This window comes from Lagenorhynchus albirostris, chromosome 7 (assembly GCF_949774975.1).
Source record: "Lagenorhynchus albirostris chromosome 7, mLagAlb1.1, whole genome shotgun sequence".
NCBI lineage: Eukaryota > Metazoa > Chordata > Mammalia > Artiodactyla > Delphinidae > Lagenorhynchus > Lagenorhynchus albirostris.
Genome location: NC_083101.1, coordinates 45,070,132 through 45,091,134, shown reverse-complemented (window position 1 = coordinate 45,091,134; position 21,003 = coordinate 45,070,132). Strand labels below are relative to the sequence as shown.

Here is a 21,003-nt window from a genome sequence, read left to right as displayed (position 1 = left end):
AGCCTTGGGGAAAGGAGGAGGAGGGTGCACTGTTGGGCTAGTAATTCTATTTTTTAGTACCATCCCATGGACTGCCTTCCTGAGTCAACATCTGGACATGGTAGAGGTAGGAACAAGGAAGGCAGCCTGAGGTGCCAGCCCCGGCAAATCATTTAGTTGCTTGTCCTGGGCGTTTGCTCATCATTGTTAGAGAACACCTGTATTATGCTTTTGACTTGCACCATCTGTTTATAGTGCTTGTAAATGATCCCTCTATTTGTATTCCCCATTCTCAAACTTTAAATGAAGAAAAGATCTCAGTCTTTAAGGACAATTTTCTTTTCAAATCTAAAATAAGTAACTGGTACCTTGACTTTGTAAGGTTGGGCAGTTCTAATGAACTGGTAGTGCAGTGTGCTTTCTGCAGATTCATTTCTATTTCCTGAGCGGCATCTTCGGTGAAGAGGGGGCTGAGGAAGGCTTTGAGCAAAAGCGGTCACTTGCTGGAATATGTTATTTTATTTTTAAAATAAAACAAAAAGGGAAAAAGATGATTATAGTGGTAACAATTAACATTTTATTTCTAGACAACAATAAAAACAAATATAATATTGTGTCCTATCAAATATCCAATGGTTCTGTCTCTCATCCAAGATTAGTAGTTAATTACTCCTCCAACAAGAGCCTCTCATGATCCCCTTCTTACTAAGCACATTCTTATTTCCTAACATCTTAGAGAACATGTTCTTTTGCTCCCTATCATATATCTGCATTCCTTTTCTATGTGGAAATTCCATTAGAATCAATCGATGTTCTATACCTGAAACAAGTTCAGAATAGGCAATAAAGATTCACAGTTCTGATAAGAAAAAGTTCCCATTCACAAACAGCTCCAAGGTTAAGCTTCAGTTAGAAAGTTACAGAATTTCTCCAGGTGTTATATCACTACTGGAATTCCAGTGGCTAGGCCCAATAACAACATAATTAATTGCTTGTCAGCATGAAGCTTTCATCAATGAAAAACAAAAACAAACGAGAGCATTCTTAAAGGGACTGACACAAAATTCCCAACACAAACCGTATCAGGAACTTTGAACTTTATTTTACTTATTTATTAATATTTATTTATTTTATTTGTACTTTATTTTATTTATTTATTTTTAGTTTGTGTTTTACAGATATAAATTAGATGTAGAAGTAACGGGGTCCAACTTTTTAAAGAAACTACTCAAATTATTATCATTATTATTACTGTGATATAGAATTAATAGTATCACTAGGAATAATCATAATGACTATTAGTATTAAGTTACTCTATACCCTCTATGTACCAGGAATATGGGTTTTCCTGGCTATTCTAGATATTATTTTATTTAATCCTTTTGATAAATTTATGAAAGGGGTATTATATTATTATTCCCATTTTAAAGATAAGGAAACTGACACACAGAGAGGTTAAGTTTCTCACTCAAGATTACACAGCTACTAATGAACAAAACTAAGATTCAGTCCCAGATCTCTCCGACTCCAAACCATGTATTCGTTAACTGCTACGATCTAATTTACTAGGAAACACAATAAACTCTGTACTCCTTCACTAGAAAATAATTAGAGAAATGGGCAATTTCCTACCCATTTCCAGAAAGGGCATTAGAGGAACCTGCCTAGCATGCTCCCCACTGGGCTGCACCAAGGTCACAGTCAGTCCTATACCTGCCACTGGTAACCTCAGAGCAAGGCATATTTTGTTTACTTGAAGGCATTGATACCTCAAGTGTATCCCTATGCCTGTGAAATGCCAATAAAGAACATTTTCTCTTTGAGAGTTGGGTTTCTTTCTGTTTTGTTTTCTCATCCCTTAAAGCCAAGCTGGGTTTTCACTTCACATCATTCTTTAAAAATAAAGGTCAAAAGTAGCTTGATATTCTAGACTCTTCATGTGATCTTATCCCAAAGTATCTTTCCAGTGTCATCCCTCACAACCTTCTGGCACTTGTCCAGTGACAAAGGCCTCCTTGTCACTGCAAAACCATACCCTGGTGTTCACAGCACTGTGCCCTTAACTGTTCCCGCTCTTCTCTCAGCCAAAAATGCCCCAAACTACCTTTTCTAACACTTTCGTTATCCCCTAATAAGAACTAGGCTCTTCAGTTTACTGATCTGTACTGGCAATTTTAAGAAACAAGCAATGTTTTCTCTGCTAATCAACTAACCAGCAACTCTAATTTTACATTCCTAGACTTTCAAAAATATGATAGAAAATAAAATACGTATAATATGTATTTTCACATGGTACATTCTGCATGCATCTTCCAATATAACCCCTAGAGACTTGTTCCAAGTTTGTCATCTCCAGGCTATGTACTATTATGAGTTATAGATATAATCCTATTAAGCTTTCCACTTCTGTATTTTCAAAAGATAAAGAAAGATGAGGAAAGAACCGGTCATCTCTCCCTCTAATACTTCTCACCACATACTTCTGTGTCAATACGGCACATATTATATCCTGTTTTGTATTGTAGCTAGTTATTCATAAATCTGTTTCCTTTAAAAGTTTCTAAACTCCTGATCTTTATGTCCATCCCAGGCCAGCATGCCAGCACTTAGCACAGTAATTTACATGCAGCAGGCATTCAATAAATGTCGATAAACAGCATGTCCATTTTGGAAGCTCTTCCCATCTAAACTTCCCGAGCCATTTTTCTAAAAGTATAACTCCTAGGAATCCTTAATTTTACTAGGATACTTTTCAATTATGCTACCTTATGTTTTCTGTAGAGGTTGCTGTAGAGGGCTCTGAAATTTTTTCTGGTATAGCTGCTGCGATATGCTCTACCAATAAGGTATTCTATCACCAGTCCAATGTCAATCAGCGTTATTCTGTAGCCTGAGAGAACGGCATGCTGAAACAAAAACATGTAACACGTAACTGTCAGTTCTCTTTTTCTATCCCTTTTGCCACGTCACTAGAACATAACCAAATAAACTGCAAAGAGGGAGACTCACACTCTTCAGCCCTAGAACAATGCTTAAGACTCACAAATGAAGGAAGAGCCCCTGAGTTATCACTAATAACTAAAACAAGAACAAAAACAACTGATCACTTAATATGGCAGCTACTGATACAACCTGGTTGTTCAAATGGGAAAAAATACTTAGCCTTAAGATGTTTTTAGTTTCATAGACATGGAATGTCTGCTTTTAAGAGCTCATGTCCTCTCTTTTTCTCTCTCATGCATATACACACTTTAGAATAAAATACATTTAAAGAGAGTACAAAAGATTGTTTTTAGCTGGAAATGACAGAACCACTACAACAAAAGTATAATCACTGGAGGATATGCTGGAGGGTCCAAAAGTAACACTAAGTTAAATCTTAAGCTTCTCTATTGAAATGGCTGTAACACTTTGCACTGTGTTGACCAAATCATACACAAAACAAGAATAGGAAAGGAAGCAGAACAAATAGAAATAAGGAACATGAAGCGGCAGAGCAAAATGAGATTTCAAAACACGAGGCTGTGCCAAGACCAGCGTCATGGCTGCTAGGGGCCTGAGTAGCAGGTTTCCAAGCACATGGGCCTTGGGCCAAATGAAAACTGCTCTGACCCCTTAAAGGCCACCACAGTGCCTCTTCATAAGTGTTACTTCTGAACTGTCATTCATAGCACACTTTTAAAGGCACAGAGTGCTGAACAAGATCTTTGAAATGAACAGATTGTGAACAATGTTCCCAAAGCTTTGAACAACAAATACGGTTACAGATATAAATAAATGCAAATAATTTAATTTCTCTCTTTCACATTCATAATTCACTTTTTCCAAGGAACACAAATCATGCTCTCATTTTGCTGCTAGTTAAACACATATCTAACTATTTCTCTCCCTTTTCTTCAGTTTACCATGACAGAATCAGAGTTTAAGGAGATAATCTAAGGAACATCATTTTGACCCAACATAAATCAATGCAAAGTAAATTTACATCGCCATGGACACTTTTGCTTACTGCTAATCTGCCAACTAAATGTCTTCCTCCACCTTTTACTCCCACCAAGTCAACATAATCAGAAAGCCCACACTCTCTCCATCAAGATACTAGACTTCAGAATTAAGGCAAAAAAAAAGTCTGTTAAAGCTGGAAAGTTCTGGTAATTAATGGGGGATCAGAGATGATTTTAAGTCTGACTTAACTCAAAGTTCAATGAGAATACCATGAGCAAAATATTAGCAAAGGTATAGACCAGTGGGATCCATCCTGGTTCCCTAGAACAATGCTTAGACTCACCAAGGAAGTGAGAGCCCCAGAGTTATCACTAACAGACAAAACAAGAACAGAAACAAGGCAATCACATACCAGTCCTTCAATAAAGATAACAGAACCAGGAAGTTTCTCTATTTTCAGCAGGTATTATTATCATCATTGGCAATATTGTTGTATCATGTTAAGCTGAAATTCTGCTTGGAAGTTTCTATGTCTCCAATTCACGTTTTATAAGAGAAAATAATTATTAGCTAATGCCACTTACTTGGTGGGTCAAATCTTTTAAAACACAAATTACAAGAAAAAATATGAGTGTGGTTTGGTTATGAAATTGTTCAGAGTCACAGGTAAAGAAGGTAGGTGATTCGCTAGAAAATCCAAGTCTACATTTTACAAAGCAAAATCTGGTAACACTTCACCAAAAAGCTAAGACAATACCAGAAGAAATTTGTACACCTTCATAATTAGGTTACCTGTTTTACATCTCGGACAAGATGATGCAAGAGCATATTGGTTGGTCCTTGTTTCTGTAATGAAGAACAAAAGGAAGAATTTTAATTACCTTTTAATTACCATGTGCTAGGGAGAAATAAAAAACCTTCATTTCAGAATTCATAAATTATCCAGAATACTGAAAACTTTCTTCAACATCTTTAGTAATGAAGCTTAAGCCAAATTAATTCTAAGGAAGGTATTTCCCAAGAGAAGATGTGATTAGATTAAAATATTTTTCAATGCAAGATGTATGTATCTAGGAAGTAAGGCCTTAATTAACTTTGTGTGGCAAGAGGCAGAAATAAATTTTAACTAATGTGTAACTATCCTTTATTATATATAAATCACACAATTACAAATTTCATCACACAATTATATTCTACCAACAAATATTTATTGAACACTTACTACGTTCATTCAAGCTACTGAGGGATTCAATGAAGAATAAAATTACTTTCTTCATAGAATTTTTACAATCTAATATAAGAGAGTGGGACTTACACTAAAAATAACCAACAATATGAAGATAGGTATGTTCAAAAGAGTGGCAAATAATCTGTATTATAGGGGCACTATAATATGTGAATTGGAATAATCAAGAAGATAGGACTTGAACAGGGCTTTAAAGAAAGGGTAAGATTCAAAGGCAAGGAAGGACATCTCAAGAAGGGTGCTTGGCTTAAGCAACTGGTGTCTTTACAAAGGAGTAAGCCAGTCTCATTTCAATAAAAGGTTTACGTAGGAAAATTGCAGGAACAAAATTTTAAGTGTCCTTAGGTTGAAATGCTTCTCATTACTCAATAAAAGCAATTTGTTCTTGTTCACATCTTTGGCTTTAATTATGGTCTTACTATCCTATTTTCTTAAATTAGTTTATGCTTCTGTTCTGTATAATTAATTAAAATGGGAAACACAGAAATGACTATAGGATACAATGGATTTGGTAAGAAAGTTTCTTCTTTGCTTGAAAAGTCTGTCTCTCTATAAGCTATCTTTGTACATGAACATTGAAGGAGACTTGAACATTCAAGATATAGTTTAAGCTAAGTGTTAAGCTAATTAATAAATAAATCTTAAGGAGGTGACTAATGAAATGTTCCAGTACTCACTGTATTATAGAGCTCTTCCAGTCGGGAGATGGTAAGAAAGCGATGGAGGTTCATGCCATATTCTATTAAGAGCTTCACGAAATCCACTCGATCCATCACCAAAGCATCTAACATTGCTTGTTCTAGCGAGCCAGGCTTCAGAGGGCAGAAATAAATAAGAGACATAGAGAAATTAAGAAAGGAGAAATAACTAAAGAATTACATGTATTTGAACTCAAAACTATACAGACAAAATAATCATAAAATACATTCTTACTAAGAAATGTTCAGGACCTAAGTGAAGAAATAACAAAAGGTAAACTGAAGGCATAAAAGACCTCTTGAATAAATGTGTTCTTGGATGAGAAAATTGACTGTGGTAAAGATCTCAGTGCTTCCCAAATTAATGTTTGAATTTAATGCAATTCTAATAAAAATCCAAGGTTTTTTTCCCTTCCTTCTTTTCCTTCTGCTTCTTTTCCTTTTTCTTTTTTGTTTTTTGGTAACTTGGCATGTTCCCATTTAAACTATATCCGACTTCTGGGTATAATGGCAAATCAAACACACTCATCTACTTTTACTCCTACCTAAAACCCCACTAAAATTATAGTAAAGGGGTTTTTTGTCTTTTTGTGTTTTATTTTAAAGAAATGAATCCACAAGAACAAGGAGGTCAAGAATGAAACGTTTTAGAAGTTGAAAAGCAGATGGTCAAATGGTAATTGACTTAGCAGTTCCCAGAAAGCCAAAAAATGGAAGTCCCTAGAAATTGGAAAAAAAGTCAAGAACCAAACAAAATCTATGCCACAGAATTCTGGCAGCATAAATTGCTAACACTGGGACCTTCCCACTCATCTTCCCCTATTGATTTCCGTAACAATAGGAACAAGGCTTTACCTTGTAAGCAGGAGATTGGAGGATTTCTTTCTGATATTGTGATGAATACAAGAGAAAATATATGAATATGCTAACACTTCAGGTTCCCCAACAAATGGGGGCAGCCAGATCACCCTACTGTGGAGCCCAAATCTACAGCCTCAGAATTTCTAATGAGCTTTCTTTCCTCCACATTTAAACAAAGAGTCCAGGACAAACAGACCAAAAAACGTCAACCAGGAGGAATCAGACAATACAGGAAGAAGAAAACTTCAAAGGAACTATCATTAGTAGCTTCAGAAAAACAAAAGAAGATATTATATTCAGGATGCTAAGACCTAGGGTCTGTCATACAGAGTGAAGTAAGTCAGAAAGAGAAAAACAAATACCTTATGCTAACGCATATATATGGAATTTAAAAACAAACGATGGTACTGATGAACCTAGTTGCAGAGCAGGAATAAAGAGGTAGACATAGAAAATGGACTTGAGGACACGGGGTGGGAGGGCGAAGCTGGGGCGAAGTGAGAGTAGCATCGACATATATACACTACCGAATGTAAAATAGTTGGCTGGTGGGAAGCAGCAGCGTAGCACAGGGAGATAGGCTCGGAGCTCTGCAATAACCTAGAGGGGTGGGATAGGGAGGGTGGGAGGGAGGCTCAAGAGGGAGGGGATATGGGGGCATGTATATGCCTATGGCTGGTTCGCTTTGTTGTGCAACAGAAACTAACACAGTATTGAGAAGCAATTATACTCCAATAAAGATTTATTAAAAACAAAAAAAGCACATGTACACCTTCCCTATGACCCAGCAATTCACTTGTAGAGAAATAAAAACATATGTCCACAAAAAGAAAATAAATAAAAATTTAAAAAATAAAAAGACAACAAATTTGCTCTCAGGAATTAATAATATGCTACCAGAAACAAAAAGCTACATACAAGGTGTGAAAAATTAAACTTGAGGAAATCTACCAAAGAAAAGATACAGAAGATAAGAGGGAAAGATAAGATTAGAGGAGCAGTCCACAGGTCTAACATTTAAATGATAGAATTCCTGAATGAGAGCAGAGAAAGCAGGGGAGGAAACTCCCCAGCAAGGAAATACATGATTGCCAAGTTGAAAGCAAGTGCCCAGTGTAATGGATATAAAGACTCATAACGACACACATCATTGTGAAATCTCAGAACACTGGAACAAGAGAAGATTTTTTTAAACTCCCAGAGAAGAAAGAAATGGTCATAAACAAAGGATCAGAAAAGAGAACGATTTTTTACTTCTCAACAGTACTGCTGGGTGCTGGAAGCTAAGCATTCAAAATTCTCTAGGAAAATTAGTTCCACCTTGAATTAAAATATATCCAAACATATAAAGCCTCAAAATTTTTATCTCCCATACTCCCTTCCTCAGGAAGTTACTGCAAGATACACATCATCAAATAAAGGAGTAAACCAAGAAAGAGGAAAACAGGGGATACAGAAAACAGGCGTTCTAACAAAGGAGGAAATCTCTAAGATGATGAAGGATGACAGCTCAGCACCAGGAATAGCAGGCAACCAGTCCAGATTGCAGCAGGGAGGGCACAGACAGAAATGTTAAGAGCTCTCTAAAATTAATCAGAAAACAGCAATATGACTTATTATTTAGAAATATGGAGATTTATAAACGTCAGAACAGTCCAAAAATGTCAAAAGTGCTTGGCTCTAGTGATAAGCAGGGCAGGGAACTACTGTCTTTTTGGTAGCTTTTTAGTACCATTTGATGTTTTAAACAATGTGCACAAATTAGTTCAACCCCAAACTAATAGACCTATGGTCTGGTCACAACTGTAATTGTTTTAAAATGAAATGTTAACAGTGATTAGCATTAGCACTATGAGTAATATTTCTTCTTCCTGCTTTTCTCTGTTTTCACTCATTCCTATTGTGAGCATGCATTACACTGTAATGCAAAAAAATAAGATAAACTTTAAGGTTTGAATAACAATATAAAAATCTGCCCATTGAAAAAGTAAATTAAAAATCCTTCCATCTGTCTTTCCCCCGACTTCCTTTGTGAGCTTCAATTAGGCTGCAGAGCAAGAGGAAAAAATGTTTTCAGGGAGGCAAAGTAGATGAGAGAAATGTCTTAGCGATGGTGTGTACCCAGCATCAGAGATGCTACCCTACCCCCACACCCGTCCCCAAAGCAACCTATCTCTCCTCCAATTCTCTCTTTTGTCCCTCCCTAACAAACCAACACACGACACAGGTCTTCCAAATAACTTCATCTTCATTATACCTTCCAATGTTGTCCATAAATTAGGATATGTTTCTTGGCAATGTCCATCCTGTCCCAAGCCATTGCCAGATTTAATTGTTCTGATGCTGATAAATTTGTGCCTAGGGTAAAAGAAAGGAATCACATATTCTGTTTATAATATCAACATAAAAAGCACCCAGTGCCACAGAATGTGAAAAGAGGGAAGGAGGAACAATTGTAACCTTATTTAGACACTCACCCTTTAGCAGAGCTGTTAGGATTGCTAAATCAAGGTCCTGTGACTCTTCAGAATCAGCATCAAAAATGGTAATCTGTAACAGTTGAAAAACAGAAAGCCATACATTTTGGGGACTAGCAAAGAAATGCTTTCAAAAGTACCCACAAGATTTGCTCTTCAGCTAATGAATTAAGTGAAACATTCATCATTAATGTCAAAAATCACAGAGTTAAAAAAAATTTTTTTTTACAAATAAGAGAGAAAACTTTTAAGTAGGGTAATGGCGAATTGTACACATTCAGGGGATTAAAAAAAAACTGAAAAATTCCAAGTATCTTAGAGGAAACATGCATGAAAGAACATTACTACATTAATTTACTATTCACATGCTATAATAGAAAGAAACTCAGTGTCAATTCCTCATGTAAAGAAAACCATTCCTCATTTTGAAAGAATACGAAATGAGATCCTTCTGTTCACCTAGCTTTAGAAACTAAGACGTTTGCTTTTTAACGGGAAATGAATCCTCAAGGATTTGTCATAAAACAAGTGAGGCAATTACAACGCACCCAGTGAGCAAGTACAATGGACAGTGAAGAAAGCCTTCACAACGTCAAAGCCTCCGGTGCATCCTGGCACGTGACTGATTTTTTTTTAAGACAAATAAGGACATTATTTGATTATAAAAGGTCTTCTCCTCTTAATGAATGTATCTCAATCTTTGCAGATGAAAATATATAGTAAAAGGACCTGTTCAACAGAAAAGAGCCAAGATTGCCAAGTTCTAGCCCCAGATATGCCACTAACTAAGTCAGTCTTGGGTAAATATCTTAAAACCACTGCATCTCAGGTTCCTCACCCACAAGATGAGACGAACCCACTAAATAATCTCTAAGGTCTCATAAAGATAGAATTCTTCTACAATTCATGCTAATAGCCCCTCTACCTAACAGCACCCCCCATGTGCATGAATAAAATCCACCCTCAACTGTGCAGGAGTTGAGAACCTTTCTGTAACATGCAAACCCTTAGCTGCCTTCTCTAGTTCCCTCTTGATTATTACACCGCTCCTTGGTTACTCTCCTTGATGACAGGAGGAGACAAATATAAGGGTGATCCCTTTAATATATCCTTTTCTTAACCTACTGACTATTGTGGGGGATATAAAATGTAACAGACCATGCACAAGATTTCAACTCTGAGCTCCAGTTGTAGTTCTACTATTTCATAACCGTATGACTCTGGGCAAATCACTTAAATTCTCTAGGCTTCAGCTTCGTTATCTCTGAAACTGAAATAAACAATCACTGCCATATTGAACTCACTCATGGGGCTATTTCACATGAAAAAATATACTGGAAAGCACACCGTTAATTGCAGACATGGTTGTTATTTTCGTTGTTACTAGGTCAACCAAAATCCCAAAGGGTTTTTCACATCTGTTTAGCCATCCTTAGTCTAGACTGAACTTGTTCAATTGGTTTTTTGAGGGAAGGTGCTTTAATATTACCAAAATCTTGTATGATTTGGTCCAACCTTCAAATTCTGGAAAGATCACTGTGTTATGACGTATCTGCATATTTAATGTAACTGTCAGCAACATACTATCCAAATCACTGATAAAAATTTTGATCGAAGTACCCTAAAACACTAAAATCTTTTCCTTAATCTGTATTATGTTCATAGCCCAAAGTTCGTGGCCTCTATTTTTCACCTGAGAGTTTATTCACATATTTCCATTGTCCAGTGCATCCCCAATGATCTCCTATAGGACATACTGAGGATACTGTGATAGAGTCATCTAAGCCAGCAGACTTGGGTTTATTTAAGACATGGAGCTGTTCCTTTACCCTCTGAAAATATTTACATGTAATTTTCACTAAATTCAATCACTTTTCTGTAATACTGTTATATTATCTAAGTGCTTTTTCCCAGGTACGGTCAGGAATATGAAACATGGTTGGAGGGCGGGAGGAAACAAGAAGTCACGTTTACTCAACTTAAAGGTCAAGTTCTGTAGAGCTATATATAATCAAGTAAGAAATGAAAACTCAAATTGTGAAAATAAATATCACAATTGTTGAACATTAGCGTTTTTTAAGTCAGTTGAGTCATCAACTCATCATACTCACAGAATCCCTGTGCACCATACACTCCATCAGAATTTGAAAAAGGTGCTTGGACTGTTTAAGACTAAAGTTGAAAGTGTTCTGAATCATGCAGATGATCTCCTCCTTCACCTGAGGACGCAGGGTCCTGGGAGAGAGAAATGGTCGTGACTTGACACAGTGCAGAGAAGGGGACAAGCCAGAAACATCAGCACAAGTACAACATCCCTGCATCTGTCCCATATGATGGAGAAGGTTTCTATGGACAGTACTGCCAAGAGATAAATGAATGGGAAGGCAAGCGAAGCAGCAGCACCAGGAGAAGGCTGAATTGAAAGAGAGAATGGACTGATCTGCCATGCTCCTGGGAAGAATGCACTTGTGGCAGGGTTCTCGAGCTGACAGATTTCCAAGGGGTTGTGAATCTCCAGAAATTACGGGCATAATATACTTAAAGAATCTGACACTGTAAAACGAAAGAGAGAGGTGTAATAGAAGAGGAAGCGGGTACGGGGTGGAAGCAGGGCTGAAAGGGGAGAGAAACTTAAGAGAAGAGTTGTCAGAGAGAAATTATAAGCAGTGAATGAATATTTATTAAGTAAATGAGTGGGGTCCACATTTCAGTTTGTACGCACTGTATTTACTCACCTGGCAGAAATATCACGCTTTTGAAATTGGAAGAATCACAATGTGTGTATAGGGATGGACAGAGAAACCACTAAATAATCTCTAAGGTCTCATAAAGATAGAATTTCAACTTGTTTGAAACTTGTTTGAAACTCCTTGTTTAAAAAGGAAAAAGAGTTAAAACTTCAACTAAGTACAATATATGCGACAAAAATGTCAGGATGTTGATTTCCCCAATTTCTGCTATGTTTACTAACAGCAACTGAATTTAAAAGTGATCTGGGGCCACAGTGGTCTCCTCCCTCACTCCCCCTGGAAATTCTTTTTCCCTAAGCTCAGACAGGGCTCAAGGTCCTTGTTAGAGGCCGGCCATTCTTCAGCTAAGCTAATAGCAACTTGCATCACTGGAGGGCATTTTGGTGTTGCTTAATAAATACAAAAACCACTGAAAAATGAATTCCAGTCTCAACCTCTGTCCTCTAAGATATCCAGAGAATTCCAGTCTCCGTCCTCTAAGGATATCCGGCCTACATGAAAGCAGAAATTAAAGAACTAAAATGGAAGAATAAAGAGCATACTTTCAGAAATGAAGACTCAACAACTCACCCTTCATCTGCAAAGTGTTTGTGGGTGAAGGCCAGGAGGTCGGCAGCCCTGCCTGTGCCTTCACACACCACCACTGGATCTTTGTCTTTCACAGTCTCCCACACTGAGAGGATGACATTGGGACCACCTTCCACCACCAGCCCCACCACAGGCACTCCTTGTCTTGAGCCTATTTCAGATGACAAACAATATCAAATTGTTACAAAGGAACCCCATCAGCAATTCTGATTACCAGACACAAGTCTTTCAATTACCACATACATCTGTTACTTGCACTAGCCATTCTCTCTTCTTTGACTCAGGCTTGCTTAGTTCAAGGCCAAGCCAGAAGCTTGGACTTTAAATAAAAGTAACATAAATATGGTGAGAGCATCTTCTCCCAGTTAAAAAGTTACCCAAAGGCTTTTGGTAATTAAAAAATAATAATAAGTAGTAGTCTTCAAGAAACTAACTTTTTATCTTGGAAATTTTCAAACACATCTAAAAGAAACAGAATGATATAATGGATCCCAATGTATCCATCACTCATCTCCAAAAATGATCAAACTTTTGCCAGTTCAATCAACTTTGAATAGTGGTTATTTCTAAGAACAAGATGGGATGGGTAAACCTCAAAGACTTTTATATTTCAATTTATTCCATTTTTCACTATTCGGCTTTCTTATAAGACTACATACTACTTTATTAAAGTGAGGAAGACAATAAAAAAGGAAAGACCATGGAGTCATTCTTTTTAAAAAGATACTAAGTGAACAAAAGTTACAGAATGATATGCCCAGTATGATCCTATTTAAAATCCTATTTAAAATGGTAAAACCATATATATGGGTATATATTTTATATATACATATGCACATATCTATAACATGTTACATAAATAACCAGAAAACTCTGGAAGGATATATATCAAATTATTAATAGTAAAGAAAAGAGGGGAAGATTTGGGGAAATGTTGACTGTTTACTCTATAGATTTATTACTTGATTTAATTTTTACACGACATGTGTATTGATATATTTAAATCTTTTTTTTTTTTTTTCCAAGAGAAGGAAAATTGGCAGGAAACACCATGCTCACACCTGAGCGACACTGGACTTTACTCTGGGCCCCATGTTCTACAGCGCCCTCCTCTGGCCATGTCCTTCCCCTCACAGTGAGGAGTCTATAGGGTCAAGGTCCAAGGAAAGCCTGTGCTCCCTCTCCTACTTACTAGATTGCCCAGGACCCCAAAATTCTTGCTTCCAGGGGCTGCTTGAACCTCTGCCCCAGGAATATACTTGTCAAAGTCAGAGGCAGCTTTGGAGAGTAGGAGAGAAGTGGATAGAGCTTGGACATATAGGCTAGGGTGTCCAGTTGACATGTGTGAAGCCTGGACATCGTGAGATTGAGCCAAAGGTGGGAAGAGAAGCAGAGAGTGACCTGTAGGCCAGGGGCCAAGGTGCTAGTTCTGTTTCATCTCCACGTTCTGGCTCAGTACTCCCAAAAATCCAGGACTCTGACCTCAAACCTGGCTTCCTGCTACATGTACGAAAGTAAAAGGATTGAACATTATTCTCTTGTTATTTTTGCTGGTTAGCTTGATTTAAAGCTTTTAAATATTTAAACAAATAGTATGTGGGTTTCCATGTGTAACCTTTGTCCTGACTCCACAAATGTTAAGGATGGGCCTCTTAGCAGGCACCCAAATATCTCATTCAGTCTATTTAATGGCTTTGACATTATACTTCTTTCCTTTTCCACATATCTCCACTTCCTTATTATTTTCTCCCTATCACTAAAAATCAGACGTAAGATACACCAATTGATAGTCATAGGGTTCTTTTAACAACATTGTCCTGTAAAAGCTAAATGAAATGGTGACGATGGTTTATTAAGGCATAAAAGTAATAGAAGAAAATTTTGATGAAAATGCCATTAATTATAGAATTATTGAAACGGATGGAAAAAACAATTTTTAAAGAGAATCTCATATCCTATATAATGATATACTATGCAGTCATTAAATATGTGCTCAGATATGCTTACTGATATGGAAATACATCCATGTTTAGTGGAAGAGGAGGGAAGGCTACAAAAGATATTATATGATCCCAGTGTTCATTTTTAAATGTTGCTCTGTGTGTACGTAGAAAATTTCTGAAAGCATACAGGTGAAAAAGTTAACAATGGTTATTTTTTATAGTAAGATTACAGAAAGCTATCTCTTCCTTCTATGTTTTCTTTCTTTATCTGAATATGAGAGTATGTAACACTTTTATCATCAGAAAAAGAAATCAGTAAGGGTATTCTGCAGGAGAGGGGAAAATAATTCAATTTCTGTTAGATACATCTTTTTTAAAGCAATAACTAATCCTCACAAAAATAAATATATTTATGATTGTTTTCTACAAAAAGGATCTTACTGATGCTACTAATTAAATTTGTTTAAAAAAAATCGTGAAGTTCTTTGCTGACAAATCTCATGAGAGAGCTGCCTCTACTCCTGGCTCCCAGTTTAGGCAGGAATACAACATTACAGCTCCAATGAAAGGCTCTTAGAATAGGCATCCCAGGAAAGGGCTCTCTTCTCCACCAAGACTTGCATTACGAAGACATACAGAGCTGATCCTATTCTTTCCATCCTCAGAGGCTTACAGAACAGGAACTGACACTGGCCACATTTCAAAGGGATTTCTACAGCAACTTTATGAAGTCATCCTTTTTTTTTTTTTATTTTTGGTAAGTGCTTTCTGCGAACATCAAGGATTTGCCAGGGACTCCAAGAAGCCCGGTTGAAAAGAAATGAAAGAAATCAAGAAAATATTTAATTATTGTCATTCCATCCAAGTAAATCCATTTATAACCACACCAAAGACAAACACAAATATGGCAGAAAGCCTCCCTAGTGAGCACAGGAGGTATGAAGATCAGCTTTGATACCTAAGAATTTTGGGCTTGTTGGGGTCTGTTTTCATTTATCTTTCCTTTCTCTCTTTTATTCTTCCTTTCTTCTTTCCTTCCTTCCTCCCTTCCTTCTTTCTTTCTTTCTTGTGTGTGTGCATGCATGCGTGTGTGTATGTGTGTGTGTGTGTGTGTGTGTGTTAGTGGTTTATTGTTTTTGCTGTTTTCCTGTCAGTTCTCCAGAGAATAATAAATATTACCAATCCACTGAAATTGACTCCACATTCTCTCTCCATGGACAGCAAAACCCTCCCAATAAATCCTAAATTTTAAGGACTTTGAAAGTAGAAATGTAGAATGGCATATGGCGATATGCAAGCTCGGGGCTCTTTTCATTCTTCAGGGCTGTTTTCACAAATGGAGAATCAGCAGGAAATAAGAAAGACTAAGAAAGACTTTGCTCTCCTGGGACACACATCATAGCGCTGCACAGAATCCCTGAGCACAGGTGGTGAGCCCAGGTCATCAAAGGCAACAGGACATTTCAGGTAACTGGCATTTCAGAGCCCTGCAGGGCCCTCGCTTCAGGGATTCTCCTTCAGGGCAATCTCTGACCTGCCCTCCTTCTCTGCTCCTCTGTGGGTGTCCCTCCCCACTAGCCACCCCCACCCTGTAGAGGACCACATACCTGCTCCTCTCTCCCCCTTCCTGACCTAAATAAGCCTCCAAACTTCACTCACACTAAGCTCTAAATGACTGGCAACAATTCCCAGAGTCCCTCTCTCTACTCCCACCCCAACCAGCAGACAACCCCCTGTACCAAAGGAGAATAAAAGGAAAGAAAGAAACACATTTGTTGAGGACATGTTATGTACCCAATACTATTCTGAGCACACCTAACATATTTTATCTCCTCTAATTCTCACAACAAAAGGTACAGGTAGACAGTTTCTTCTGTCTTGTATTAAGAGAACAATTTGACAGATGTTAATTTCATTGCCCAAGGTCACAGGCAGTAAATAGGGCTTTGATCCATCTGACCTCACTACATCTGCTGCTTCAGGGAATCTGGGCCAAAACCTCAAAGGATGTTCAGCATTTTCCAGCCCAAAGTCAAAGGTTTGAAGAAGACCGAGCCTGCTGAGAATCTTCCTATTCCCTGGCATCTCCGCTTAAAGGGCAGGAATAGTCTGCGGAAGATTTAACTCACCAAAAGAGGCAGGGGCCACCTTCCGCTGCCCTGGAGGCAGAGTCTCCATTTCTCCAGGCAGCATCCAGCCCTCTTCCTCCCTTTAAGGATTCCCACCTCTCCACCCAAGGACACTCACTGATTTTGCCCCCCACTCCTCCTCCTTAGGCACTACCAAAGCACCACTGCCAGCATGTCACAGCAAACCTTCAAAGGTCCCTATTTCTAAAAGTCCTGATTTCAACCCCTTCCCTGACTGAAGCCGCCACACCCTCCTAGAAATGTCATGTTCCCTGGCTATCAAGGCTCACAGCCCGCTCTTCTCAGGCTAGTCTCTTCTCGGCTTTTCAGCCATCCACATTCCCAAATCAATTCTTTCTCTACTTTTTCCCTCTATCCATCCAAGCCTAAGGACTCCCAGAGACTCTGCTAAATTCTCCACTCTGACACCTCCCCTCTGCTGTCCTGCAAGATCCCTTCCTCTCTTCTGTCACCCACAATTTCGTATCCTGCTTTCTTCTCACTGAGGGTTCACAGGTGTTAACTTAAGGCATGGGCCGGCTTGGACCTCTCTACCCTGTACAGATGGCAATGGAGCACTTTGCTCCACAGCAAGGCCCCAGCCAGGACCTGTTGGTTGAGCCCCTGTGGTACTCACGGCTGTGTATTTTCTGCAGAGAGAGGTACTTTTCCAGGTTCCTCCTGAGCTTCATCTCATTGCCATACTTGCCCACAGTGCCATCATCGGACAGGATGAAGTGGGAGTGCATGCAGTTGAGTGTGGTGAGTTTGCTGAGGGGGTTGCCCAGAGTCTGGTACAGGCACACCACCTGCGAGACAGCGAGGACAAGAGACGGTCAGAGCTTGAGATCCTTCCCAGGCCGACTGCTCCAAAGGCCTGTCTATGTACTACAGAGTTCCTGTCCAGGTCAAAAAGTAGTACTTGCTACCAAGAGCAGTGCTTCTCAAGCTATCTGCGGTGAAGAATCAATTTCAGTTTTCTTATTTCTTATTTTTTTATGGACAGATAGGTAGTCCCCTAACGCATGACTAGTATGCGGCTTGTACGACACGAGACTCACAAGTTCAACAGCTCTCGCACACACAGCAAGATAAACACGCTTACCATATGCTTGGACGTCACAGCACCGTCACATGGCTAAAAACGGTTCCATATATTTATTTTCAATTTCTGTACTTACCTTGTCTCAGATCATTAAAAAACAGTTCAAGGATCTGCACTGGTACACAGACTGCATCACTATCCAGAAACTATGCCTTTTAATAGATCTATTCCAGAATAATATTTGGACACTGATTATTTTTTCTCGTATTCCAAATGAAGTGAAAAGTAAATGGAGATGCATTCATTCAATATGAAATATCCAGATCTTTATTAATATTTGCTGATTCTTCTATAAGCTACTCCAATTCTCGTTTGTTTTTAGAGAGGAGAGAACAGTACAGTCATTGGTACCTGTGGGGGATTAGTTCCAGGACCACTCGCGGATACCACAATCCACGGATGCTCTAGTCCCTTATATAAAACGGCACAGTATAGTCGGCCCTCAGTATCCGCTGGATCCGCGGGCGGCTGAATCCTTAGGACCCACTGTCAGTTGACTCCTCAGATGCGGAATCCACAAATAGGGAAGGCCAACTGTGTTTGGAGTCAAAGGGCCCAAGTTTAAGGCTAGGCTCTTCTACCTTCTACCTTTAACTCTGGCTAACACCTGCTTCCTTTCTCAGGCTTATTTTCCTCATGTATAAGTGATGATAATAATTCCTATAGCAGAGGGTTGCTGTGAGGCTTTAAGGAAATAATGGGGGCTTCCCTGGTGGTGCAGTGGTTAAGAATCTGCTTGCCAATGCAGGGGACACAGATTTAAGCTCTGGTCTGGGAAGATCCCACATGCCGTGGAGCAACTAAGCCCGTGCGCCACAACTACTGAGCCTGTGCTCTAGAGCCCGTGAGCCACAACTACTGAAGCCTGCACACCTAGAGCCCGTGCTCTGCACGGGTGGCTCTAAAGCCACTGCAATGAGAAGCCCATGCACGGCAACAAAGAGTAGCCCCACTCGCCACAACTAGAGAAAGTCCGCGTGCAGCAACGAAGGCCCAACACAGCCAAAAAAAAAAAAAGAAAGAAATTAAAAAAGAAGAAGAAGAAATAATGGATGTAAAAAGCACTACAAACATTACAAACATTAGTATTTAAAAGTTACCTTTATAATCCCTAAGCATGACACTGAGGCCAGAAACCAAAAAGAAAATGATTGATAGATTTAACACATATTTTTTACACATGGAAAGATGTTCATAAATGATACAAATTAAAATCTGGGAAATGCAGCACACATGGCAAACAAAAATGTTAATAGAATGAATTATAATACAAAAGGTCTTTCAAAATATAAAAACTATGCTTAAAATGCATACAAACCAAATGGAAAGATGTTGAACCTCACTAGTAATCAGAGAAATGTACATAAGAAAAATTAGGTGTTATTTTATACCTATCAGAATGGCAAAGTTTAAAAAAAGCCAGAATACCCGAAGCTGGAAATGGTACAAGGAAATGGGCACCCTCATACCCTGTTGGTAGGAATGTAAATTGTTACCACCTTTGTGGAAGACAATTAGTCACATTTTAAAAGTTACATACCAACTGGTCCAAACATTCTACTTTGAGAATAACTTCTAAGGAAATAAGTGTTTTCAGCTAGTTTCAAAAATATATGTGTCTTATCACAACATTAATATCATTTTTTGTAAAAGTTAAAAATAGAAAACATAAATGGACAATACAGAGGGATGGTTAAATAAATTATGGTACTTTAGTACAATAGAACTTTATCAGGCATGAAAAATAAAACTGCACCCTTGGCTCTCAGAATGTGGTCTCTTAATACTATTTCCCACTAAAAGCAACCAGCCATTTCTCTAGGAGCAAAAATTATATATAATGAGCCAAGAACATTTTTTTCATACTAAAACACAAGGAAGCAATGATAAATGACTAGAATTGTGTTAAAAGGACTCAGGAGACAACTTGAAAGGCTCCACTGGCCACAATGGGACAATATGAGCATGATAAAGAATAATAACTATATTAGAATAATGGATTAAAACATACCAAATATGTTTAACTTCATGAATCAGAAAAAAAAAAAACAACAACAACTCACTGTTCACCTTGGGGGATGGTAGATAACCAACTCAATGCTTTGAAAACTGGCAAATAAAGAAAGAGAATCAAATATTTATTCTACCCTTTCCCATACAACTGTACCACAAGGTAAACCAAGCAATTGAGGAGAAAATGTTTCTCTTTATAGAGTATTTAAGCTAATAAGTGAAGAAAGAACACTATAATTAAATATTAGCATTTTTGCAACCCTGTTGAAATAATAAATCTAGGCAATGACATCATAAAAAGAGAGAGGATGTTATGTCACAAGGGAAAGACACATCTCCTCCTAGGGCATAAACCTGTACAAAAAGAACCTGAATCTGATCATACCTTTGGATCAAACTACCAATTTACAAGAAAGACAAAAGACAGAGAAATAGGCTAAATGCTGCTACAAGAGCTTAAATCTGCAAAATCCAAACTGTGGGAAACTCTTTAGGAATGACCCAGTTTCTTCAACAAATACATTGAAACAAACAAACAGAAAACAAAAAAGGAGATGGTGGGAAAATCCAGAGATCAAAAGCGACTCAAGGAAAAAAACTAAGTGAATGAAGAGACAAATCAACCCATCACAATGTAGGGGAATTTTTTGGATAATGAAATCAAACAACTGAAAAATTGAGACAATCAGAAGCTTGAACACAGACTGGATATTTGATGATATTCAGAAATTATTGTTAATTTTTTAGGTACGAATATGGTAATGTGGTTATATTTTTTAATTGTCCATATACTTTAGAAATAACTACTAAAATATTTACCAATGAAATTATTTGATGTCTGGAATTTGCTTCAAAATAATGGAGGGAGGAGATGGAGAATGGATGAGGGACTAAACTAAACAAAATTGGCTATGGGTTCATAACTGTTGAAACCGGGAGAAGGGTACGAAGGAGATGATTATTTTAATCTCTCTACTCTTTAATGTGTTCGAAATTTTCCAAAATGAAAGTTAAAACAAACCATAAGCATGTCTATATTAACTGACATAGAGAATTAATTATGTTAAATAGTTAAGCTGAAAAACAGATCACAACAATAGGTTTCTGTTGTTACTTTTTTAACACACAAACTTTTTTTTACTATACATACGTACGCACACAGAGAAAAAAATTCTGGAATGATACACACCAAAATATTAACAGTGGTTATCTTTCTTCTTCATACCTTTTGTAATACTTGAGATACCTACCAAAAATATACATTAGTCT

General features: G+C 37.8%; 1 protein-coding gene across 2 annotated transcripts in view; it reads right to left on the bottom strand.

Moving 5' to 3' along the window:
- The window catches only part of TRPM6 (transient receptor potential cation channel subfamily M member 6), a 138,840-nt gene that overhangs the window by 71,852 nt on the left and 45,985 nt on the right, over window positions 1-21,003 (bottom strand). For both annotated transcript variants that reach the window (XM_060154969.1, XM_060154970.1), the window contains exons 7-15: window positions 17,254-17,425; window positions 12,527-12,695; window positions 11,318-11,441; window positions 9,207-9,279; window positions 8,987-9,087; window positions 5,848-5,982; window positions 4,717-4,770; window positions 2,745-2,885; window positions 348-449 (exon numbers count right to left, since the gene is read on the bottom strand). In XM_060154969.1, coding sequence (XP_060010952.1) covers window positions 348-449; window positions 2,745-2,885; window positions 4,717-4,770; window positions 5,848-5,982; window positions 8,987-9,087; window positions 9,207-9,279; window positions 11,318-11,441; window positions 12,527-12,695; window positions 17,254-17,425 — 1,071 coding nt within the window. The remainder of the gene's footprint in view (window positions 1-347; window positions 450-2,744; window positions 2,886-4,716; window positions 4,771-5,847; window positions 5,983-8,986; window positions 9,088-9,206; window positions 9,280-11,317; window positions 11,442-12,526; window positions 12,696-17,253; window positions 17,426-21,003) is intronic.